At 39.6% G+C, this 26,068-nt stretch overlaps 1 protein-coding gene across 1 annotated transcript; it reads right to left on the bottom strand.

The window, feature by feature from the left end:
* Nucleotides 1-1,530: 1,530 nt before the first annotated feature.
* LOC107544522 (myosin-2) lies at nt 1,531-26,068 on the bottom strand. The gene is made up of 38 exons (XM_016222419.2): nt 25,871-26,068; nt 25,639-25,782; nt 22,784-22,940; nt 21,634-21,661; nt 21,439-21,550; nt 21,255-21,347; nt 21,057-21,120; nt 20,297-20,395; nt 20,102-20,205; nt 19,811-19,949; nt 19,487-19,605; nt 19,249-19,398; nt 17,700-17,870; nt 17,265-17,574; nt 16,581-16,657; nt 15,650-15,737; nt 15,444-15,561; nt 14,228-14,351; nt 14,003-14,139; nt 12,359-12,614; nt 10,204-10,446; nt 9,887-10,063; nt 9,664-9,809; nt 9,490-9,580; nt 9,017-9,406; nt 8,236-8,362; nt 7,438-7,556; nt 7,100-7,296; nt 6,186-6,369; nt 5,943-6,108; nt 5,716-5,840; nt 5,248-5,556; nt 4,958-5,161; nt 4,300-4,425; nt 4,039-4,209; nt 3,855-3,959; nt 3,638-3,733; nt 1,531-1,683 (listed from the first exon to the last, which is right to left on the bottom strand). The coding sequence occupies exons 1-38, from the start codon at nt 26,054-26,056 to the stop codon at nt 1,531-1,533; spliced, it is 5,805 nt and encodes a 1,934-aa protein (XP_016077905.2). The 5' UTR covers nt 26,057-26,068.

Here is a 26,068-nt window from a genome sequence, read left to right as displayed (position 1 = left end):
TTCACAAATCCCACAATAATCTAGATCCTGGCCACCTGATTGCAATCCAGTGTCCTTGCTGGTAACACTCTCCTACCTGGAGTAGATTAAAGCCATCAGAAAGGGTTTGAAAGGAGATGTTCTTCTGAGAGAGGCATCCCTAACCAACTCTTAATCCTCTTTGTTATCACAGGTACATCATTTTATTTTATTACACATTCGTTTTTCTTTCTCGGGCATTTGGAAAATGTGGGCAGTGATTCTCAGGAGAACATTTTAGTAATGTTCTCAATAGGATTTGATGGGAATTGTAAGAGCCTTTTGACCTGCCCTGGATAGATTTTTTAAAAGTCGAAAGTAAGACATCACTTTTGACCGTTATTGCCAAGTTAGGAGGCACGGAAGCATCACAGGTAATGTGGGAACAAGTGAAAGAGAGGCCAAGGGAGTGAGAAGGGCAGTCCCACACCCTTCCTCAGGCCAGAGCTACCTGCTAAACTCCTGCACGTCCAACCTGAGTTATTGTCTCAGTGCTGTTTCACCCAGTGTGCCCTCGCTTTCTTTCCAGATGAAGGCTACCCTTCAGCTTTCCCTTTACGCTGTCCAAGAAGGTTATATTTTTGGCTGTGGATCTTAACTGAAACTAGGTTAAAAATCAGTCCTGTAGGAAAACTCAGTAATTAAGAGTGCTCCTGCTGTCTGTTTCTTGCTCTGAACTCATACTCATCATTATGTGTGTTGAATATATATTTAAATAATCTATTTTGAGATTCTTATTTTATAGATTATACAGGAGGCCACAAAGTCTTGGAACATTGGCTAATAAATAGCTTATTGATATTATATTACAATATATGAATACTATTCTCTTTGTATCCAAACTTTATAGCCACCCTGTAACTTTCATAGGGAGGTCCCATTTCACTCTTTCATGTCATACCCCTTATCTAATGCACATACAGTGAATATATAGTATAATGGTATTAATGATGAAAACCTTCATGTGCTAATAGTAATACTTTGGATTTGTATTCTTGATAACAGTTATTAAGCAAGGAGAGTTAATGGTATATTTTAGTCTGAATCCCCTATGTGAGAATATAGCTAGCGCCTTTCTTTGCATAGACCTGAAAATTAGGTTCATATGAGGAGAAGCAGAAGCTTTCTAAAACCCTACTATATCCCAGTATGAGGGAAAGGTTAAAAAGAAATACAAATAACTTCCAGATTTCTGTTAATCAGAACTGGCTTCTCTAATAAGCCACAACTTTATCTTCTTAAAGTATTGCTATAGACCTAAAATAAAAGTGAATCCATAACTACTTCTTAGTGGTAGGTTGAATGTAATTGTTTGATAATCTTGTGATTATTCAAGCTTTGACATCGATTTAGGAGAGAGAGAAAAGACCAGTCTAAGGATATTATTTGCAAAGTACCCTATGCTTTTATTTCCTTTGCAATAGGGTGGAATAGACAGTAATTACAGATAGACATGACCAAAGACTTCACATTTTGTGCTCTCTTCAGTCATTCCATAGCATCGGGGCACGATCACTCTTCATTTATGATTTTTGTGTGAACCTCACGGCTCTTCACCCGCAGCTTGTTAACCTGGGACTCCGCGATGTCAGCCCGTTCCTCGGCTTCCTCCAGCTCATGCTGGAGCTTGCGGAATTTCGATAGATTTGTATTGGATTGTTCCTCCTGAGAATAAAATGGAATTATAAGAAACCCACACTGTGCATCTTTCTAGACTCTCCAGGCCTAAGGGGAAAACAGACTTGGCATCTACAGAGAAGTTAAAATACTCAACAGGAAACTTATCTTGGATTCTGCTTGTTATTGAAATGAACTTTATGACTTACTTGGAACTTGGTGTCTCACAAATAGTCACATCCATATTTTTGCAACCAAAACATATTAAAAGATACATACCACAAGTATAGCAACAAAAAGTGTAAGAGCAGAGAAGAAGGCAAGAATCTTAAAGTCATGTTTGTTAATGCTTGCTATAAGACGACTGTTTGCTTGAGTTAGATATTCTTAATCATATTAAGAATGAATATCTTTCTTATTTAAAAATATTTTTTAGAGAGAGAGAGGAAGGGGGAGAGAGAGGGAGAGAGAGAGATAGGAAGGAAGAGAGAGAGAGAAACATCTATGTGAGAGCGAACATCTATCAGCTGTCTCCTGCACACCCCCTATTGGGGGATCAAGCTTGCAAGCTGGGCATGTGCCTTGACTAGGAATCAAACCAGCAATCTTTTGGTGCTTGGGATGATGCCCAACCAACTGAACCACTTTGGCTAGAGCAAGGATGAATTTCTTAACAGTTTCTTTAACTTGAAAAAATGTTGAATTTTATAATATATCATTTGTCACATTTTAATACAATCACTTTTTTTCTCCTTTTTTGGATGTAATGATTCTATTGACAGATTCCTAATATTAAGTAGTTCTTCCATTGTAGGAATTGAGCCTATTTAATCACTGATGGACAATCCCATGAATAAATATGGGTTTTAGCAGCTTAGTAATTTATTTTTACTATAATTATACTCATCAGTAAAACTGCCTTTAGTCCTCCCCCCCCCCCCCCCCCCATGGACAAGGTTTGGTATGAGGGTTATGTGAACTTCTTCAAATAATTTCAGAATCTTTTCACTTTTTCCCGTGCTCTGCAACAGCTATCATAGCTTGGGGGTTACCTGTTTCTTGAAGTTTTGAAAGACCTATCTGGAGCTGAGCTCATTTTCAGAAGTAATTCTGAAATAACTTATTCAGCCAACTTACTAATTTATGCTCTGCTATCAAAATCACCAATTTCTTCTAGATTTCAATTTTGTTGACAGGTTTACATTTTACATTTTAAAAATGTAAACCTACTTGTATGGCTTGTCTACTTTCTCATTTCTAATGTTGAGAATTTTTATTTTCTTTCTCTTTTTCCTCGATTAAGCTAGACATAAGTGTATTTATTTTATTACTATTATTTTATTAACTCCCTAGAAACTATCAGCTATTACTGAAATTAGCAAGTTAAAATATAGTGCACTCATTCATCAGTTTCTACCTTTATCTCTAAGGATACTTCTTACTTTCATTATTAATATTTATAATTTATTTATTGGAATTTCAGTTTATTCATTTATATTTATTTTTATTCATAACAAAAGCATATAAAGCACCAAATTGACCTCTGAGGATAGCTTTGACTATATTCTATAAGTTTGTAAAAATAGCATCTTCCTTGAAATTTTATATATAATTGATAATTATTCAGTAAGTATGTTTTTTATTTCCAATTTAACCCAAAAATATTTAGGAATGTTAGCTTCTTAATATTTAAGCACTTGGGAATTTGTGTATATATTTCTCATCACTTTACAATTTTATCATGCTGTGGCTAGAAAATGTGGCATTAGTTCTGCTTTGAAATGTTTGAGGTTTCTTTGTGGATTGAAAATTTACTTTTAAAATCAAGCTATTAATGTTATAAATAATAAGCAATAAGTATAAAAGGGCACAAAAGTTTTTAAGAAGTGCTTTCTCTATAAAGCAGGTAGCTTATTTACTACAAGAAGTAGTAAATCTAATTATTTATTAGCTGTTCTTCACAGGGGACTTGTCTCTTCCCTTCTGTCTTAAAGATACTTACAGCCTCCTCGGCTTGTCTCTTGTAAGATTTCACCTTTGCCTGAAGTTTATCTACCAAGTCCTGAAGCCTGAGAATATTTTTCCGATCTTCTTCTGTCTGAAAGATTATAAAAACCATAGAGCTTTATTTCTAAAGTACATGACCCATGTTATCATTGCATATGAGTGTTTCACATATATATGGAGGAGAGCTTAGCTGATAAAAATTATTGTTGTACCTGGTAAGTGAGTTCCTTCACTCTCCTCTCATGTTTGCGCAGACCTTTGACAGCTTCAACATTACGCTTTTGCTCACTCTCAACCTCCCCTTCAAGCTCACGCACCTGCAAATTAATAGGCTCTTAAGAACTTTGATCTACTGAGGCATTGGGAGCAAATGGAAATAGATATTGAGATACCCACTCTGGCCTCCAGTTTCTGGATCTGCTTCTTCCCACCCTTCAGGGCCAGCTGCTCAGCCTCATCCAGGCGGTGCTGCAGGTCCTTCACCGTCTGCTCCAGGTTCTTCTTCATCCGCTCCAGGTGGGCGCTGGTGTCCTGCTCCTTCTTCAGCTCCTCGGCCATCATGGCCGCCTGGTTAGGAATAAGACGTAATCAGTTGAGGGAGCTGAGCTAGCTCATCAAGATTCAAGTTTGCCCACCACTGCATTGCCCCCTTCTCACATCAGTGATGGCCTTCTTGGCTTTGTCTTCAGCATTGCGGGCTTCCTGGACAATGTCTTCCATCTCTGCTTGTATTTGGGTAATGTCTGTCTCCAACTTCTTCTTGGTGTTGATCAGGCTGGTGTTCTGTTTAAAAATAAGTTATAAATTTTTTTATCATGTTATCTCTTAGTGGTAGCTAATTTAAAAAAAAAAATTCAGAGAAAAATTTACAAGTCAAATAACCTTTAATATTGTTTTGTTATGTAGTACAATTAAATAAAATAGAAATGTTATAGAATATTCAGCATCTTCATAGTTCATAATTAGGCCAAATATTTTTATAATTTTATAATTTTATAACTGCTACTTACCACTGAGACCATTCACAGGCATAAAATTATAACTAGTACTGAAACATTTCATTTCTCTACACTAAAACTGTCAATATTGATAACAGGACAATAAAGATGTTAACACAAAATAACATGGGTAGCCTTAGAATATTATAGGAAGTAAATCAATAACTTATGCAAAACAAGAGAGCAAAAGATTTCTCAATCATACAGTGAAAATTTGGTAGAAGTATAAAACCTGGTAGTCAACTATAAATTTAAGCTTATATTTTCTGGGACATATAGGCATTTATTAAAGGCGAGTTCTTTGTGCTGAATCCCACCTGGGTGTGAAGAAGCTGGACACGCTCACTGGCATCCAGCAGCTCCTGTTCTGCGATTTTCCTGCTCCTCTCAGTCTGCTCCAGAGTGGCCCTCAGCTCCTCAATCTCGGCCTGCAGCAGGTTGGCTCTGCGCTCAACCATGGCCAGCTGCTCCTTCAGGTCCTCCTGGCCCCGGAGAGCATCATCCAGATGTAGCTGGGTGTCCTGTGGAATGAATACCAGTGAGACATCTTGTGCTCAGGGTTTCAGACACCCAAACTGCCCTGGGGCCATCTCTTGACCCCGCTTACCTTGAGAATGCCTTGGGTGTTCCTGTAGTTCCTCAGGGCCTCAGCAGCCATGCGGTTGGCATGGTTCAGCTGGATTTCCATTTCATTAAGATCTCCCTCCATCTTCTTCTTGATCCTGATGGCATCATTCCTGCTCCTGATCTCAGCATCCAGCATGCTCTGCATGGACTCCACGACTCTAATGTGGTTTCTCTTCAGCTGGTCAATTTCCTCATCCTTTTCAGCAATTTTCCTGTCAATTTCAGACTTGACTTGGTTCAGCTCCAGCTGGATGCGCAGGATCTTCCCCTCTTCATGTTCAAGAGATGCCTAATGACAGCAAGGGTGACATTGGGGGGAATGGAAACATGTAGAAGTTTTTCTACACACCTTCTTTCATAAATTTTGCGTTTTATCTTTTTATTGAATCTGTGTGAATGGGCCTAATTCTTTTCTGAATTTGTTTATAATGTACAATTTGACCTGTACCTCTGCTTCCTCTAAAGCAGCCTGAAGTTCAGACTTTTCTTGCTCAATTTGCTTCTTTATTTTCTCCAGTTCATGGATGCGTTTCCCTCCTTCTGCAATCTGCTCCGTGAGGTCAGAAATCTCCTCTGTTGTTTGGGTAAAAGACAGGTAGAGATTTGATCAGACAGAGGAGATAAGAGAAAGGCTTCTTCAAGGCATGGATATTATTGAAAGGGGAAGGGACTCACGCTGCAAGTTTTTGTTCTCCCGTTTCAAAGTTTCTAGCTGATCCAAGGATTCCTCATAGGCATTCTTCATCTTGAACAGCTCAGTGCCAAGAGAGCGGGCCTCCTTCTGGGAGGCCTCGAGCTCAGCATGGGTTTCCTCATACTTCTGTTTCCATTCTGCCAGGATCTGAAAAACCAAGAGTGGTTACCTGCTGTAAAGGATGGACCAAAATAGTGGATAGCAGAGGCTGCTGCAGAAATTACCTTGTCAAAGTTCCTCTGCTTCTTGTCCAGGGCTGCACAGGCAGCATTGGTTCGCTCCACATCAAGCATGAGGTCCTCCACTTCATTCTGGAGCCGCTGCTTGGTCTTCTCAAGGGAGGCGCACTTGGCGTTCACGGCTTCTACATGTTCCTCAGCATCCTGCAGACGCTGGGCCAGCTTCTTCCTTGAAGATTATACATATTTGTGGAGAGAAATGAACCAAAACAAGAATTATGAACTGTTGTCACACTGAAAGGTATTAGAAACTTCATATTAAAAATAATCGTATTAAAAATATCATTTATTCATTTGACAAATATTGACGAGCTCCTGTTATGAACCAGACACTGGGTACACAGCAGTGAACAGGACAGAAAAGGTCCTTGTCTCATGAAGCTTTCAAACAAGTGAAACAGAGAAACTATAAGCAAGTGCGAAAATGTATAATAACATATTGCTGATATAAGTGCAATGAAGAAAAATAAAACAGTAAATGGTGAGCAACTGTTCTAGATAGTTAGGGAGGGGCCCTCTGAGAAGGTAACATTTGAGTCAAGATCTAAAAGAAGTCAGTGTGAACTGGTGGGAGATCTGGGGTAGAGTATGCCTGGCAGAGGGACCAGCAAGTGTAACACCCGGCAGCACCAATGAGCTGGTGTGCTTGACCCACAGCAGTAAGGCCTAATTATCTGTATAATTATGTGGTGTTCTTCATTTCCTTAACTAGATTTAGGCAAAGAGGGCAGAGATCACCTTTGCTTTATTCATGTCTTCTCAGAGGGCTCAGTAGTGCCTGGCAAATAGGAGCTAATTAATGAACATTTGTGGGCCAATTTATGGACTCTTCAGAGGTTGTATCTTTCTGATTCAATATTCAAAGTTTTCCACACATTCTGTCATATCTGCCCACATACTTGGCCTCCTCCAGCTCCTCTGTGCGCTGGATGGCGTCCGTCTCGTATTTGGTTCTCCACTGGGCAACCTCGGTGTTGGCCTTGGACAGTGCCCTCTGCATTTCAGCCTTGGATTCCTGCTCCTCCTCATACTGTTCCCGCAGCAGGTCACAGTCGTGGCGGGCTGACTGCAGGGCGTGGGCCAGGGCGTTCTTGGCCTGTGGAAATAGTTACATCTTCATTTTACTGCATATTTAAATGTTTAATTATTAAGCTTCACAATCTTTAAAAAGCTGATGTAATGGACTCCAATTAGGATCAGATCATGGGGAAAAAATGAGTCTTATAATACTAGTTACCTTTATCTCTTCTTCAAGTTGCCTCTTTAATTCTTCAATCTGTTGAGTAAATGCTTGTTTGCCCCTTGATAACTGAGACACCAATGCTTCTTTTTCATCTAGCTGACGTGAAAATTCACCTGATAGGCAAATGAAATAACACCATTTTTTTTAAAGTGAAGAAAAATTTTGCAGGCCTATATTAGAAATTTTAACTTTTAACTCCCCCCTCCCAATTGAGTGCTCAGATGATTGAATTATTTATCGACATCTACATGCTTAATGTTAATTTTCTGAGTTTTATGATGAAACTTACATATTAATCTGAACAAATAAATACAACTTAAATTTTTTGTTTCCTCCATAATTTATTCTTTCAAGGTTACATGATACTGTGTAAAAGCTGGTGATAACATTCAGAGAAGGGAGCTAAAGTGCTTAATTCTACATAGTCCCATTTTATAAGACATGTTAGAAACTGGGTTATCCATTGCCCTACTCAGGAATTTGGTTCACTGTGATATAGATAAAAAGAAGCTTGGTCTAAAACAGAAGCCCTGGACCCATGTTGAAGTGATTCCTAACCCCAAACATCTTCTCAGTGTGGCCAGATACTCAAGGCCTTACTGGAGCAGTCCTATTGAAGCCTTCATCTCCAATGTTGTCCTCAAGAGACCTTGCAAGTAGATTGAGAGTCTGAGCTGTTCAGTGATTCACCCATATTCTCAGTTACTTTTATTAGGCTTTCACAGCACCAAATCAGTTGTTTTTAACTACATCATCTCCACTCTTAGGCAGCATAGAAGAGGAGGGAGTTACCAGATTCTGTCTGCAAGCGGCCCCTCTGGGTGGTCAGGTCATTGATCAGCCGCTGATGCTCTTCTTCTTTCGATTTCAGTTCACTCACTTGGTCCTCTAGAGTGCGGCACATTTTCTCTAGGTTTCCCTTGTGAGAAAAAGCAAAAAGGGTAAATGAAGACATTTTAACATAATCTTGTTCTAGCTACAATTTCTTCTAAAACAGAAAAATATTTATTTTTACAAATGAAATAAATCAAATTCTCTTATATGCAAAATGATATAGATGGAATTTTTTCTTTATATTTTATGATTGCTGTCCTAGGTTGAAAATATACATCGGGATTTTTAAAAAGCTAATCGTGAAGCTCTGTACAATATATTTTTTTAAATTAACGATTATGGTCTAAATTTAAGGTTCTGTAAGAATTTTATGGTGTATTTTCTAAAAACATGTTCACAAATATTTCACTGCCTTTATGTTGAGTGACACTTTGCTTATTGGATAATTGAGACTGTTAGAGATCTGTATTCTTCAGTTGGAGACCTGGAGAACACAGATGGCCTATGTTCAAAGTTGGTGCTTTTATTTATTAATGGTATGATGGGGCCAATGTGCTTAAGTTCTTTGACTTCAGTTTCTTCATATGTTCAGTAGAAATAATACAAATACTGTCTTTCTTACTAAACTCTTAGATTACTGTAGAGAACAAATGACATAATGTGTGTAAAGTGCCTGTGCATTTATGATGTGTACATAAAGGATTGTTGTTGTTAAACAATTTCCCATACTCTGTAGTACCTTGGCTTTAGAGACTATTTCTACATTACTAGCGAGGTCGTCGATCTCCATCTTCATCTCACTCTTCTCCTTCTCCAGCTTCTGCTTGACCCTCTGCAGGTTGTCTATCTGCTCCCCAAGTTCAGCCACACTGTCTGCGTGCTTCTTCCTCAGCGTGGCCGCCGTGGCTTCGTGCTGCAGGGTGGCCTCCTCCAGGTCCCTGCGCATTTTCTGGAACTCAGCCTCCCTCTTCTTGTTCATCTCAATCTGGGCTGAAGTTGCCCCACCAGCTTCTTCCAGACGCTCGCTGATCTCCTCCAGCTCCCGGGAGAGGTCCGAGCGCTGCTTCTCTGCTTTGGCCCGAGAGGCCCGCTCTGCCTCGATTTCCTCCTCCAGCTCCTCAATGCGAGCCTGGGAATGATGAAAAACACAAACTTAGCTTGTGTTAGTAATTTTGTCATGTTGAGTTCCACTGATGGAAACCAGATACTTACCTGTAACTCCTTGATCTTCTTCTGCAGCTGCATCCCAAGGGCCTGTTCGTCTTCAATCTTGCTTTGCAGATTGCTCATTTCAAACTCTTTCCTTTTTGAAAAATAGCAAAATATAACAATTGAGTCCATATCCACTACTGGAAGCAATTTCATAAGTAATTATTTTATACTTACTTTTTTAACTTTTCATCAAGTTGTTGTTTTTCATTTTCAATGTCCATTATGGATTCTTGGGCCAACTTGAGGTCACCTTCAAGTTTCCTCTTAGCCCTTTCTAGGTCCATGCGAAGTTTCTTTTCTTGCTCCAAGGACCCTTCAAGCTAAACATAAATAATGTTGAGTCAAAAGGCTTGCTTAGCCTTAAAAAAAAAAAAAAGACTTTCTTGATAATCCTCACATCATCCACTTGCTGCTCTAGCTTGATTTTAGCTTTGGTCAGTGTGTTGACTTTGTCTTCTTCTGCCTGCAGGTCATCCAGGGTCTGCTGGTGGGCCTCTTGGAGGGCCTTCTTCTCCTTGGTCAGCTTGGCGATGGTTTCGTCCAGACCTGCCATCTCTTCTGTGAGGTTTTTCACCTTAGGAAGTAAAAATACTTTGCATTACATGCTGTATTTTGGTGAATTCAGTTTTATGTTTGTATTCTATTATAATAATAAAAACATAAGCTTTTCTTATATATATATTTCATACCTTTTCTTATATATATATTTCATACCTTGTTCTCTGTGGCGTGCTTTTCCTTCTCAACCTTGGCCAGTGTCAGCTCGAGGTCGTCAATGTCTTTCTTGAGCTCTGAACATTCATCCTCCAGCTTCCTCTTCTTGGCCGTCAGCTCGGCATTGATCTCTTCCTCATCCTCAGCTCTCTCTGTCACCTCCTTGATTTTGGCTTCAAGCTGGATTTTGGTTTTGATCAGCTGGTCACATCTTTCCTCTGCATCAGCCAAGCTTTCAGCTTCCTTGATTTGGTAACAAAATAAAAATTGGGAAGAAAGAGTGAAGCATTTCCAATTATAACAGTGTAAATTTCTGCTGCTCTTTGAGTTTAAACTTTTATGAACCATCTGCTGTGTGCAATGCAGGATATTCTGCATTGTCGAAAAAAACAAAATGTATTAGATATTGTCTTGGTTCTTTAGCACAGTATACACTTGTCCCTTGGTAACCACGGGTAATTGGTTCTAAGTCCCCCTCACAGGTATCAAAATCCACAGATGCTCAGGTCCCTTATATAAAATGGCATAATATTTTCATATAACCTATGAACATCCTCCCATATACTTCTGTAGATTACTTGTAATACCTAATACAATGTAAATGCTATATAAGTAGTTGTTATACTATATTTTTTAGGAAATAATGACAAAAAAGTCTGTACATGTTTAGTACAGACACAACCATCATGGGCCTATCTATATAGTAAGTCAGCAATAACGTAAAATTTTTTCTAATATTTTCAATTTACAGTTGGTTAAATTTGTAGATGGGAACCCATGGATTTGAAGGGCCAACTGTATTCTACAATAGATTAGAAAACCTGTCCCCTAAAAGCTACATTAATTCAGAAAGCAATTAGTGACATAAGATTCAGAGAAGTTATATCAGAGATGGTTTTGTGAATGAAATGGCATTTGAGTTGGGCCTTGACAGATAAGTAGGATTTGGTTTTTGGAAATCAATTTATTGGGGGAAAGAGTAGGAAGAGAGAAGGCATTCCATCAGGAGAAATTCAGGATGCAGCTGCTACTAAACTATTTCTCTCTATGATACTGTAGGATGATCCTGATCATGCTCTAAATTCAAGTTGAGGCAGAAAGTAATCAAGAAATTCCTGGCAACATGCTATGTTTCCAATTAAGAAGGTTGGGGGTATACAGGAAACGAGAGAGAAATTGATACGTTCATTTATCAGTGAGTCTCCATATCAGCCTTTGAATACATAAAGGAATAAAGTGTGCAGCATACAGCCATGGGGTGGAGATAATGGTGTAGGACAGATTCTAAGTTATTCTCTAGGGACAACAGAAAAAATTCAGGAAATATTTGAAGAGTGTGGGGGCAGAAAAAAAATACCCATCTGTAATCTAGAAGAAGGAGTTGTTATGCCTCGAAATCTGACAAAAGAGAACAATCTTAACAGGAAAAATACATGATTTTGTGATGAGTAAATTATGCCAGACCAATTCCGTTCAAACCAAATGAAAGGCAGTCTTAAAAATTACACATCAGAGTTGATGGAAGGAGCTCTAAAAGGACTGGTTCAGGAGTGAGCAGTGAACAGGCTGGAGGGAGGAGGAGCCGGTTGGGAGGCAGGCAGAGCGGCGCGTGCTGCGGGAACCTGCGTGTGACGGGGTGGGCGCTGCCTGTGGAGCTGGATGAAGGGATGGAAGGTCTGAGTCTGGGGTCAATAATGAGCAGCAAGTCAGTAAAACTTGGCGGAGCAGACCGCTGTTTGTCAGCTGGCTGCATTGGGACGCAAGATCCATGGACATTTAGAAGTTGAAGGAAGTTTCAGAGAAAAAAATCACTCTCTCCATGCTGTCCTCCCCTTAATATTCTATTTGGGATAGTTTTATATTAAAATCACTTTCAAGAACTGTCTTCAAAGGAAAATAGGTAATAAATCCTGTAATTTGATGAAAATGTAAAATGGAAGACAACATTCTACCTCAGTACTATCTCATTGCTCTGATGCTGGTTTGTGGGTGCTTATCGGGCAATGAAGGAATATTTGGACTTTATTAGTACAATCGGAATGCTTTCACTTTCCCCCTACAGTGTGTCTCCCACAGTGACTACCCAACTTAATGTCACTAGTGACCAGACACCTGCATCTTGATTAGCATTGTCTAGGATAATACCACTACTTACAGACTGAACTTGGAGCTGCAGGTCATTTTTCTCTTTCAGGAGTGACACCATTTTTTCTTCAAGTTCCTTCCTTTTTGCCTCTGACTTGGCAAGTTCTTCCTTGGTCTTCTCAAACTCTTCCTTCATGGTGGCCATCTCCTTCTCGGTCTCCGCACTCTTGAGGAGGGGCTTGATCTTGAAGAAGAGCTTCATCCAGGGCCAGTGCTTGACGTTCATGAAGGAGCGGACATTGTACTGGATGCAGAAGAGGGCTTCCCTGAAATGGCACAGAAATACCAGTGTGGGCCGATGCAAGTTGGATATTGTGTGGATGATGAAATTAGATGAGATCTTGGCAGTGAGAGTTGGAGGTGCTGCCCCCACTATTTTCTCAACTTCTTTCAAAAGCATAGATGAAAAAAATTGGTTTTGTGGTGATGGTCAAGGACTTGCTAATCACTTATTTCTCTAATTTAGTGCTCCTCAAACTCTGCTGTACACAAGAATCATCTGAAGGGCTTATTAAAATATTGGTTCCTGGACCTTATCCCCAGAGATTCGGGTTCAGAAGATCTGAAGTGAAGCCTAAAAATTTGCATATTTATCAAGTTTAAGACTCTGATGATGCAGGTCCAACACCCTCTGAGGGGTATGGCTCTGTGAGAACACAAATAAGAGCAATGAAGAAGAACTAGCCCCTGAGGGATGTGAGACACGAGATAAAGGGACTCATTAAAAACATAGAATTTCTTTGAAAGTCTCTGGTTTTATATTTTGATATTGTATGAATTTTCCATTCTACTCTATAATATCATCACATTTGTTTTAATCTAAATTATTTTTAAAAATTAATTACCCTCATATTTAGGGAATTAACTGCCCAAATATATATCTGGTGGGTCATGACCACTCTTATTATTTTTAATGAAATAGAATACACTAGAAAATATTAGCATAACTACAGGTGATAGAAATAACATTTGTGTAATGTAAATTATTTATATATTTACACATCCATACATATATGGATGGATGTGCAGATGACAAATAGAAAATGCATTTCTCACTATGGGTCCCATTCACATGCATCCTGCACTTTGAGACACCTAACTCTTTAGTCTTGGATCTCCGTCCTTGCGTCATTATTAGATCACTAGAAAGCTATGTATCTTGGTGACGTTGTAGTAGCTTACTGAAAGAAAATTTTCACAGATAAATGCCCTTAATATTTGAAATAATGATAGTTTGATAATAGAAATGATCAGATGGAAGAAGTTGTTTCTGTGTCTTCCTGTATAAAACCACTGTTGAAAATACTGTCTGCTATGCAGTTCAATGTATCTTATTTAATCATCCACCCAATAAATTCGTATTAGGACCAAGTGCTAGGGCAAATTTTGTTTCTGCTTACTCACCAGTATATTTTCTCTTGTTAGATAAGAACACACACTTTATGCTTCTCTCTATATATTTATATTTTTATTCAAACACTCAGAATGTGTTCCATAGTGATGATCTCTACCTAAGTATCTCTCCACTTCAGTGCAGGACTCATATTGATTCCTTATTACTTTGGTGGCCTTATTACCTCTGAGTCTTAACTATAAGCTACCTCAAACATGTTTCTGAAGAAGGAAGATGTGAATAAACAGTATGTTTATATACCTTCTCTCCACCATCTTCTGGTACTCCACTCTTGCCAAGTACCCTCTGCACCTGGCCTGGGTTCGGGTAATCAGCTGGGCCAGCTTGTCATCTCGCATCTCCTCTAGGAGCCCCAGAAGACCAGCTTTGAAAAAGACCTGTGCATGGGCAGAGTTGTAGGTCAGAAACTTTACATCAAATTCAAAGGGATGGAAATAGCAGCAGGTAGACTTTAGAGACTATTACCTTGGTGTGACCAAATTTATACTGAGTGTGGTCAATCTCGATGGATGCAAGGAGCTTCTCAGAAGCCTTCTTGCTATCAATGAATTGTCCTTCAGGGATGGCACTTGCATTTAGTACCTTGTATCTGTTAAAGTACATACAGTTTTTTAAAACTTAGTTTACGGATAGCAGCTAAGCATTAAATGATCCATTAAAAATCAGAGTTTTAAAAAAATTATTATATTTTGTTCACAGGAAGGACATTGTATATATGGATAGTCAGTCTGTGATTGACTATTTTTATTCCATTTTACCATCCTGCATAGTTGTAACTTTCTGCCTCATTAGACCTTGTTCTCAGGAAAGGATGCTATTATCTTGTTCACATTAAGGAGTAGATGACTAATAAAACATAGTATATTATTCTCACTAGATGCATTTGCTTTTTAGGATCCTGAGTCCAAGAAAGCAAATTTTAATGAGGAATTTGGTAGAAAGTACTCTTTAGGTATGAAGAACTGTTCTAATTGCCTAAAATCAAACATAGGAATGCTTTAGGTCTTGGACACTGGGGTTCTCTGTCAATTTCTCCAGACCCAGACTTAGGAGAGACCAACTCCCTATAGGTGTACCCAGCCGCTTGTCCACTTTGCCACTTATTTGATGCTCAAGATGGACTTATCTAGGGAGGAGAAAAAGGAGCTGTTATTGTGACATGCTTCTGTGACACGCTGGAATACTAGTGTGTGAGAGAAAAAGACAAAGATGCAAAAGAAGTGGCAGAAAAGCACTTACCGATAGCTATACATGCATGGGCAAGTTCACTACTCAGCCACTGAACAACCATGTGCCTTTGGGTAAATAATTTAATTTCTTTCAGCCTCAGTTGATTTGTCTATAAAATGAGGTATTAGTAGTTCTTGCCTCTACTGAGTTTTTGTAAGGATTAAATGAGATAATCCAAATACATTAAGCACTCAAAAGGGGTAGTATTCATAATTATCAAAATTAATGTATACATTTATGAGCTAACCCAGAAGCTTTGTAAGTTCAATGAAAAGTCCGCAGAGTACTTAATATGTGACCTATCTATTTTTTAAAGGTGTTTTGAGACTTATAATTTTTTACTTTTTGTAGAAAATTAAAATAAATAGAAGCATATTTTCACGATTTTTTTTCTTGCATTAAATATACTTGTACTAAACTTTAAGATATACCATAATTAGGAGAGTCTGACCTCTGTTTGAAGTCTGCATAAATGATTCTGCTTGGGAATCCCTTCCTGCAGATGCGGATGCCTTCCAGCACACCATTACACCTCAGCTGGTGCAGGACAAGTTCATGTTCCATGGCCCCTAAAAATACATATGTATTTCATCAAAGAGTTTGGTAAAAAGGAGCTATGGTCGTCATGCATTGTGTCTTCATTCTATAACTTCTTACCGGGAGTTTTTGTTTCATTGGGGATGATACACCGCACAAAATGAGGATGGGTACTTCTGAGGTTGGTCATCAGCTTGTTCAAATTCTCCTGTAGTCAGGAAAAAAAAGTCCTGTTATCTCAGACTTGAGGCATGGTTCTGAGCATTTGGGTGATGTCTATAAAATCAGTGTCTATGGTTGAGTTGAGTATGGAGCGTTTTCACTTAAGGTAACACCTTGATATGCTTCTCCTGAGATGCAGTTTCTGCTGCAGTACTTCCTTCTCCACTTGAGTGTGTGGGAGTTACACACATAAAGCAGCCTGACACATGATTCTCTTTATTGTGAACAAGTACCACCTTTCTTCTACCCTCTGGACACCCGTACATATTTACAAGGCCCCTTGCCTTTCCGTGCTAGATGGTCACACTTTCTTCTAAACTCCATGGTTTTCCAAATAAGAAAATAGAAGCCTGCATCACATTTGGACATTATAAATATGGTTCCCCCTTTCCAACTATATCAACGTTTAGGGCATAAATATTGCCTATAAAGGAAACAATTCCACCAGTTATAATTGAGAATTGACTGGATTAAGAACAAGGATACCATAGTAGGGTGCTCATAGGCTAGCTGTTAGATTTTCGTTGGTCTTACTGATTATTTTGTCTCTCTGAGTACATGCCATTGCTTATTTTTATGACTCAACTACATTATGAATGGCAGAGTATAAAGTTTTATAAAATTTCCTATAAAATATTATTTATTATTTGGCTTAACATGAAAGATGAGCCAAAGATTCTGAGTAATTTAAAACTTTTCACACCAAAGCTAGATTAACAGACGTCACTAGTTAATGTCAGCCCTTTCCTAAATGACTTGTGAAAAGACCTTGTGATTTTAAAAACAAATCCCTAAAGTAACCGGGGAGTGTCAAGGACAACTTCCTTACCCTGAAAAGGGCGGACACCGTCTGGAAAGAAGAGCCCTTCTTCTTACCACCTTTCTTGCCACCACCACCACTTGCCTCTGGAGAAAGAATAAGAAAAGTTGTCATTCAAACACAGTTCTGAATCAACAGGGCTATTTCTTGCCTATTTGCTGATTTCTGTGCCGAAGTGAACATTATTTGATACCACTGGCCTCTCTGTTTGATCCTGAGTGAATCTTGTGTGCCAACTGAGTGCATCCATTTCTCTGCGATTTGTTTCTCCACCAGGAAATGAAGTGAAGGGCATTCATCTCAATATTAGGACATTTGGGGACACTACAGTTTCAAAAATCATCAATAGAAACTAGAATTCAGAGGCAGAAGTTTGCCATTATACTGCCTTAAATATTCCCAGATACTCAATATCCAGCAGACATGGAGGGAGAAGCAGGAGAGAATCATGGAAGCTAACGTTTTTTCTCTTTGAGATCCTGGCAGTTCCTCTCTGGCCCTTTGCAGTAGGTTTCTGTCAGTGCTGGAAGGAGCTACAGATGTATAATTACAATGCAGCCCACTTACTCAAAACCTGGAGACACAATGGGTTTGGCTCAGCAATCCTTCTGCCAGGGCTATGAGATCACCAGCCTTAATCTAGCACCACATTTTGTAATACGCAGAGAAAGTGTTAGATATTTTGAGTACTACCTGCTTCAGCAGTTTGAGCCCCAGAGAAGAGAAAAGCTAGAGTTTTCAGTGAAGACTTCTGGTACAGCCCGACCACGGTCTCGTTCAAGGGGTCCTTGTTCTTGTCAAGCCAGCCGGTAATGTTGTAGTCCACGGTGCCCGCGTAGTGGACCAGAGAAAAGTGGGCTTCAACCTTGCCTTTGACAACCTTGGGCTTCTGGAAGTTGGCAGACTTTCCAAGATGCTGTTCATACAGCTTGTTCTTGAAGGAGGTGTCTGTGGCCTTGGGGAACATGCACTCCTCTTCCAGGATGGAGAAGATGCCCATAGGCTAGAAGCAGACCACACACAAAGTTCTAATTCTACTTAAACATTTTTCTCTGTGCATAAATTAAAACAAGATGCAATGAATAATTTAGTTGCCACAAAACATGGTTTCTGAAATGTAAATCAGACCTTCTCAATGAGCTCAATGCAGGCAGCCAGGTCCATCCCGAAGTCAATGAACTCCCACTCGATGCCTTCCTTCTTGTACTCCTCCTGCTCCAGCACGAACATGTGGTGGTTGAAGAACTGTTGCAGTTTCTCGTTGGTGAAGTTGATGCACAGCTGCTCCAGGCTGTTGAACTAAATAAATAGATGTGTTTAGTTTTCTCTTCAGCAAATTGAGCATTCTTAACTATAGGACTTTTTAATTTAAAAATATATGTCAAATAGCCTTTAGATATCAAAATCATTGGCAGCCTGTGAAACCTAGTGTTTTCTCTGCTGCTCTTTATGCACAACCCTAAATAATTGTTAATCCACTCTTCCTACACTTGCTTAAGTTTACTCAGGATTTCTCTGAGTTCTGACTTAATCATTTCATGTTTATTCCCATTAACTTATGCATTTTCTGTTGACTTATTTAAAAACTAATTTGTGACTCATTAGCAGCTGTCAGGGAAGAGTTTCTGCTATATGGAAGTCTCCTGGTCAGCACTACAAGAGACTGCCACCCACGTTCTCCTTCAATTTGAAATTAAAGAAAAATCAAAATACAAAATATGTACAGTATGTTAGCACACACTTGTATTTTTTTTTAATGCCAAAACATTAACATTGCCTAGATATAAATAGTGGAATTAATGTGGAATCCTTTTTCTAGATTTTCCATATTTTCTGCAAGGCCCAAGTTCTACTTTTACAATTTGAAAGAAAAAGATGAACTTCTTCAAAACTATAAGCAAGAAAGATGTATTTCATATTCAAATATGAATTTTTATCCCATGATACTACATTAATGAGAATTAAGAGTTAATGGCATCTCACTTATATGTGGAATCTAAAGAACTTAATAAACTGATGAACAGAATAGATTCAATGACATGGAAGCATGGATCAGACTGACGAATCTCAGAGAGGGGAAGAGATTAACCAAAGAATTTATATGCATATATGCTTAACCCAAGGACACAAACAATGGTGTGGTGAGGGACTGGGGAGGAGGGCGGGAGGGGTGGAAGGGGACAATGGGGAGAAAAAAGAACATCTGTAATATTTTGAACAATAAAAAAATATAATAAAATATTTAAAAAATAAAAAGTTAATGGCATTGAGTTTATTAATGCTGACTCTAAATTACTAACCTTACCTCAGCTCTTATTATCTGCCTAAGTATTTCTGAATTTCTGTGCGTTGCACAGGTTTACTTTGATATTTTTATGTTAAGTTCATTTTGCATTGTGGGATTTGTAGAGTTATACCAGCCACTACACCAGCCTGATTTCTAATTCCCTTTGGATCATGTAGTGAGTTAGAGAGTTCTCATCGAGTGCATTAATTCTTATAGAAGTAAAATTGCCACTGTAATAAGTGATAAGGAGCTGCCCAATCACACTGTTTTAAGTCTTAGCGTAATTTTTTTAGAATATTAAGAAAAGGTCATAATATTCAAAAATTTCTTCCGATTGATATTTCCATTGGCTTAAGATAAAATCCCATAACCAACCAGCTTCCAACTCACATCAAAGATCTCAAAGCCAGCAATGTCCAAGACTCCAATGAAGTACTGTCTGGGCTGCTTGGTGTCCAGCTGCTGGTTGATGCGGGTGACCATCCACAAGAACATTTTCTCATAGACGGCTTTGGCCAGAGCACCCACTGCGTTAGTCACCTTGAGAGACAAAGATATATCTCTTGAGGTTATTACAAGACTGTAAAATTCTTCCATCCCTGGCAGTGAATTTGAATTATGCACCTACCTGCTCTACAGTCTGGCCTTTGGTGACATACTCATTGCCGACCTTGACCCTGGGGTAGCAGAGGGCTTTGAGCAGGTCAGCAGAGTTCAGACCCTGGAGATAGGCTGCCTTGTCAGCAACTGTGGAGACACATTCAGGTACCCAGCGTGACCTACTGTGCACCCCACAATTCACAGAGTAGTTTGTGAATCACTATAGAAAGTCTGTGTATGGGGTGACTTTCTATATGTCCATCAGAAGCTCAGTTGTAAAGGAGACATGAGTTTGGAATGGGCTTTTTGCCTAGACTCTCCTATTAAACCCAGATGGAGCTTCACTTGGTACCTTCAGTGCCGTCTGGCTCAGCTTGCTCCTCACGCTGCTTTTGCTTGAATTTCATGTTCCCATAATGCATTACTGCCCCCGTGAGCTTATAGATGGACACTCTCTCATCAGCAGTGAAGCCCAGGATGTCAATGGCACTCTGCCGGGAGAAATGAGAGGACAAAGATGAGGGCAGAAGACACTAACTTATTTAGCAGAATTAATGCTGTATCCTTAACCACACAGCTACAGCAGGTTGCTCTTGTCATTCCCATGCATGATGGATTTTTAAAAACTGCATGTGCCACTTACATCTGTGGCCATCAACTCTTCTTGGTCATCAATGCTGGGGACTGTGATCTCCCCTTGACTGACGAAGGCATAGTCATATGGGTTTGTGGTGATCAGGAGCATTTCTGGGTACACAGAATTCAGGGGATACATTTTACATTAGAAGATGTCAATAAAATGATGAACTCCTAGCTTATAAATTTAAGTCTTTCTTACCAATTAGGTCTGGCTTCTTGTTAGACATGATCTGATAAAAAATGTGGTAACTTCTTTCTGCCTTTAGCTGGAAAGTAACTCTAGACTTCTCCAGAAGATCTGCAGTGGAAAGGAGACATCAGATTAGGGGGTAACTTGTCAAGTTCCTGGAGTGATTTTGGTACTTAGGGTCATTAGCTAAATGTTATTGGTCCCTTGAGATTTCAGCTGAATATTCCCATGAGGTACCACATATTACATCTCTACAATGGCAGCTGCTCTTACCATCTCTAGAAAGAAACTAAAGCATGCTGGCCCAAGGCATATTCATTTCTCATAGAAGTTCCTTGACATATGAAATATAATTGAATCTTGATAACTCCTCCCTCCCCAGGGTTTCTTCTCACTTTATAATGAAGGGAATACTAAAAGTGAAATTTATCAAGGCTCAGTCTTGGAAGTAATCACACATATTCAACCCATAGGCAACTCATTACCCCTCATGTTAGTTTTTTCTTAGAAAAATTGGAAACTAATTCTGAGGCTGGAATAATTCAGACAAGCCCAACAGCTCCTGGCAGTTCCTACAGAATTATTAGCTCATGACTGACATGGGTAAAACACACTGTGGACTCTGGGTAAGATTGGCATTAACTGTGGGCACGTTTGGCAGCAGACTGTGTTTCACAGGCTGCAGGCTCAGCAGGAGCTGCAAGCAAGATGTTCCTCCAAACCATCATTTGTCATTCTTGGATTCTATTTAGGAGGTCCTGTTACTCACATGTTTCAATATCAGCAGAAGCCAGTTTCCCTGTGGTACTAAAGTGGATCCTGATGAATTTACCCTTGCAAATAAAACAGATGATGTTATGTACAAAGCTTGGAGCACACAAGAAAGATGAGACTGAAATGATAGTTCAGAGATGGCTACTCTGGCACTTAAGGGCAGAGAAGACCCCTCTGTGACCAAGAGACTTACAAAGCGAGAAGAGTTGTCATTCCTCACGGTCTTGGCATTGCCAAAGGCCTCCAGTAGGGGGTTGGCACTGATGATTTGATCTTCCAGGGTCCCCTGCAAAGGCAAGAGCGGTGCTCACATCTGAGGCCCCAGACTTCCTGAGAGCTCTGGCAGTCTTGACTCTCACTCCCACTATCGGACTCACCTGCATTTTGCCAGAAGTTTCCTCCTTCTTTTTCTCCCCGGTAACTGCAATTGTTGCAAAGTACTGGATGACACGCTTGGTGTTCACAGTCTTCCCTGCACCGGATTCTCCACTGTCAAACAGCAACTAAGTCAAAAGGGTTCCCAAAGCTGGCAGCTATAGCAGCCATGAAAAGAAATTATAAAGTCTACTTACGTGATCAGGATTGACTGATTCTCTCGGTCTACAAAAAGGAAATGATAGACATTTAATACTGTTTTCTTTTATATTTGTAACTGAGATGAGATTGAAAATATAGTAAATATAGTAAAGTTAAATGGAATGAGCTTAATATTGTTTTTCAGCAATCTCTAGAGCTTGATGGACTCTAGGTCTATTACTTTTCTCAGTCTCTTCTCTCCTGCACCCTAGGCTTCCCCCCCCAATTTAGTGTACATGCAACCATTTAAACAGAACACTGCACGGAAGCACCTGCCTTTTTTTAATGCTCTACGATTAAGTGGATATCAAAAGTGGTCTTGGGTCTTCAGTTGGATTTAGATGACATGTTAGTGACTTATTTATTGTAGGTACAAGAAGTAATGTAAGTAACATTGGCGATCATTTTAGCGTGTGAACAGGAGTAAATATAGTAAAGGTGGTAGCTTTGGAAGTAACCATGGCTTTAGTAATTTTTTTTTTTTTTAGGGAAAGGTAACAGTTTGTTTTGATGTTTTACTCTACCTGAAGAGGAATTCACTAAACTCTCTCCCCAAGGTGCATAGTACCTTAGATTGGTCTAGCTGAGACAATGTTCTAGGAGGAAGATTCATGGTGTAACTTTTTATACCAGAAACACCAGGAAATCTGGAGTATGTTCCAGTTGGTTCTGGGGGAAGGGCAGTAGCATTTGTACCCCATCCTTAATGTAAAGAGACTCTTCATTAGTCATATTGGATATGAGGATACAACCACAGAGGCACATTTTACTCTAGTTTTTCGGCTCTCAGTAATAGAAACACAGTTTGTATGTGTGATTGTGTGTGTGTGCATGTGTGTGATATACATATATGTAGATATGTTCATATTTTTATTCAAACTCATTTAGTTTCTGAATTGTTCAAAAGTAAATTAACTATGGCCAACCCCTGTTTATTTTCAAAAGTTTAAGAGATGATTAGCAATTTCATAGTAGTAGGGATTGCAAGTGGTCTTTTGCTCTCTCTCCTTCCTGGAGCATCTCCCTCACAAACACATCAGCCTCAACTGAAGGGGACCATCTCAAAGAGTGCATTGAGATGGTTAGAGCTTCTTCCTCCCACAGGGTGTGCTCTAAAAAGATGCACATATAAAGCATTCAGCTCACCAGTCAGCATGAACTGATAGGCGTTGTCAGAGATGGAGAAGATGTGGGGCGGGGCTTCCTGACGCTTTTTGCCTCGGTAGGCAGTCACCACCTCGGGGTTGTACACCGGCAGCCACTTGTAGGGGTTGACGGTGACACAGAAGAGGCCCGAGTAAGTCTGTGCAAAGGAATAAGAAAGAATGACTACTCAAAGACCTTTTCCATTTGTACAATTCACTTATTAAATGAATTTTAACTAAAAGGAGCGCTTAAGTAACACGCTGATGCCTTTCTTCTTTAAGGGTTCAGGGTGAAAGCTAGTTGGAAGGCCCAGTAACAGGATAGCAAAGTTTTTGAGGGAAGAGACCACAATTCCAACTTATTCCTGTTGGAATTTGTCAGTGATTTTCACATAGCAGAAGCTCCAAAAAATTTTTTATGTGTAATATAAAATATTTTTAGTTTTTATAACATTAAGATAGTTCAAATTTATAAAAACATAAATTTAGACACAACCTAAACACCCAATAGTACAGGAATGGTTAGGTGGACTATGGTAAATCTTTTTTTTTTTTTTTTTGGTAAATCTTAAGACAATATGATACAGGCATTTAAAAACAGTAAATAATTTGCAAAATACTATTACATTATAAAGAAACAGAACACCAAATGATGTATATACATTGTGATTACAGTAGGATGGTTTTCAAATTTTTGACAACTGACCTAGGACAGGCACTCACCAGCAAAAAATGGATGCTGACTGAACACCAGGTTTGTTTGTGTAAGTATTGTCCAGCTGAACATCAGCACTGGCTAAACTATACCAGGTATCAGTGTAACATAATAACCGTCAACTAGGAAATATGTACTGAGTGTGTATTGTGTGCCAGGCGTCTGCGAGCACTAGGAATGGAACATAAATGAGACGATGTTCCTTGAGGAACTCACAGTCTGTGTAGGAGACAGACCTATAAATGAATGATGGGAGAAAACATGGTCAGTGTTGCAGGGGCAGAAACTATAGGACAGAAAGTGCAACTCTTCCTGGGGGAGTTGGAAAGGTTTCCTCAAGGCATCCAATGCAGACAGATTGAGAATGGGTAGATACAAATTGCTGTCATTTTGGAGGAATGAAAATCAGTGAAATTTGGTCTTTAAAAACATTATGGCCCTAGTCGGTTTGGCTCAGTGGTTAGAGCATCGGCCTGCAGACTGAAAGGTCCTGGGTTCAATGTCGGCCAAGGGCATATACCATGGTTGCAGGCTTGATCCCCAGCCCCGGTCAGGAGGCAAGCAATCGATGTGTTTCTCGAACATCAGTTTCTCTCTCTCTCTTTCTCTTTCTCCCTTCCACTCTCTCTGAAAAGCAATGGGAAAAAACCCATTATGTTTTAAGGGAGAGATTGACAGCAATACAGTCATAGTTGGAGACTTGAACACCCACTGCCTTCACTGGATAGATCATCCAGACAAAAAACCAACAAGGAAAACAGTGACTCTAAATCACACCCTAGAGCAGATGGATTTAATTGACATTTACAGAACATTTCACTCCAAAGCTGCAGAATATACATTCCTCTCAAGTGCAAATGGGACATTTGCAAAGATAGACCACATGTAAGGACACAAAACCAGTCTCTACAAGTTCAAGAAGATTGAAATCATATCAAACATCTTCTTGGATCACAATGGCATGAAATCAGAAATCAACTACAGTAAAAACACTCAAAAACATTCAAACACATGGAGGCTAAATAGCATGTTATTAAACAATGAATGGGTTACCAATAAGATCAACAAAGAAATCAAAAACTCCCTGTGAACAAATGAAAATGAACACGCAACAGCCCAAAATCTATGGGACACAGCAAAAGCAGTCCCGAGAGGGAAGCTCATAGCACTTACAAGCCTAAATAAAAATAAATATTTTTTTAATCCTCAACCTGAGGATATTTTTTCCATTGCTTTTCAGAGAGAGTAGAAGGGGGGGAAAGAGAGAGGGAGAGAGAAAGAGAGAGAGAGACATCAATGTGAGAGACACATCGATTGGTTGCCTTCTGCACGTGCCCTGACAGGGCCAGGGATTCAGCCTGCAACCGAGGTACGTGCCCTTGGCCAGAGTCGAACCCAGGACCCTTCAGTCTGCTAGCCGACTATCCACTGAGCCAAACTGGCTAGGGAAAGAAAAAATTTTAATAAACTCTCTAACTCTACAACATAAAGAATTAGAGAACAACAAGGAAAGCCCAGAGTAAGTAGAAGGAAGAAAATAATAAAAGATCAGAGCAGAAATATATGACATAGAGACTAAAAACACAATACAAAAGATCAGTGAAACCAAGAGCTGGTTCCTTGAAAAGACAAACAAGATTGATGAACTGTTAGGTAAACTCATCAAGAAACAGAGAGGACCCAGATAAATAAAATGAAAAATAAGGAGGTGAAATAACAACTCATCCAACAGAAATACAAAGGATTGTAAGAAAGTACTATGAAACAACAAATAAAAACATTATGTTTAAGTGCTGCAACATAAATTTGTCTTTTCTCCCTGGATGCTTCTGCTGCTGGAATAAGGGTGTGGGGTTGAAATGTAGGCATGTGGTTGAGACATGAGCACTAGCTGCTCTGAGGTTTGTTCAAGGGAATCTGTGGCTAACTCAGTATGTGGACAGTGGCCTTGCCCAGCTTGGGATGAGAAGACAGGCTGAAGTGCCAGCTGTTGGGTTGTGCCTTCCAATGCAGTAGTGATCCTTTTAACTAGTTACACTACTAGCGAAAGCAAAATGTGTCCCTACCTGTGACCCATCTAGACTACAGTGGAAGCAAGGGGCTGGTGGGTTCAGTGATGACCACTTGGGAGGGGCACTCACATAGATCATCCAGGCTGCATAACGCTCTTTGAGGTTGTACAGCACAGCGGGCTCATGCAGGTGAGTCATCATGGCCATGTCCTCGATCTTGTCATATTTGGGCGGGTTCATGGGGTAGATTTGGTCTTCTTTCACTGTCAGAGTCTGGTAAACAGAAAAGATAGCTGTTTATGTCCACTGAGTGACCAAACAAAAAAAACAATTAAACGCTGGTTCCTGGGACTTGACTCACCGCTCCCGCTTCAGTCTTCACGGTCACTTTCCCTGCTTCTCTGCTCTGGATAGTCCCTTTGACAAAGGACTCCTTGGGCTCCGCCACAAACACAGATGTCTTGGCATCGAAGGGCCTATTCTGGGCCTCAATTCGCTCCTTTTCAGACTTTCGGAGGTAAGGAGCAGCCTCCCCAAAAGCAGCCATTTCCTGGTCTGC

The sequence above is a fragment of the Miniopterus natalensis genome, chromosome 17 (genome assembly GCF_054644295.1).
Source record: "Miniopterus natalensis isolate mMinNat1 chromosome 17, mMinNat1.hap1, whole genome shotgun sequence".
Classification (NCBI taxonomy): domain Eukaryota; kingdom Metazoa; phylum Chordata; class Mammalia; order Chiroptera; family Miniopteridae; genus Miniopterus; species Miniopterus natalensis.
Note: the sequence above shows the minus strand (reverse complement) of the source record. Positions and strands in the feature narration are given on the sequence as shown.

Coding starts and splice junctions, on each gene's coding strand:
- LOC107544522 (XM_016222419.2), bottom strand. CDS start 26,056: ATGGCTGCTTTTGGGGAGGCTGCTCCTTACCTCCGAAAGTCTGAAAAG. Junction 19,399..19,486: donor AAGGCCAGACTGTAGAGCAG/GTAGGTGCATAA, acceptor TTGTCTCTCAAG/GTGACTAACGCAGTGGGTGC. Junction 9,407..9,489: donor AGAAGATCAAGGAGTTACAG/GTAAGTATCTGG, acceptor CATCATTCCCAG/GCTCGCATTGAGGAGCTGGA.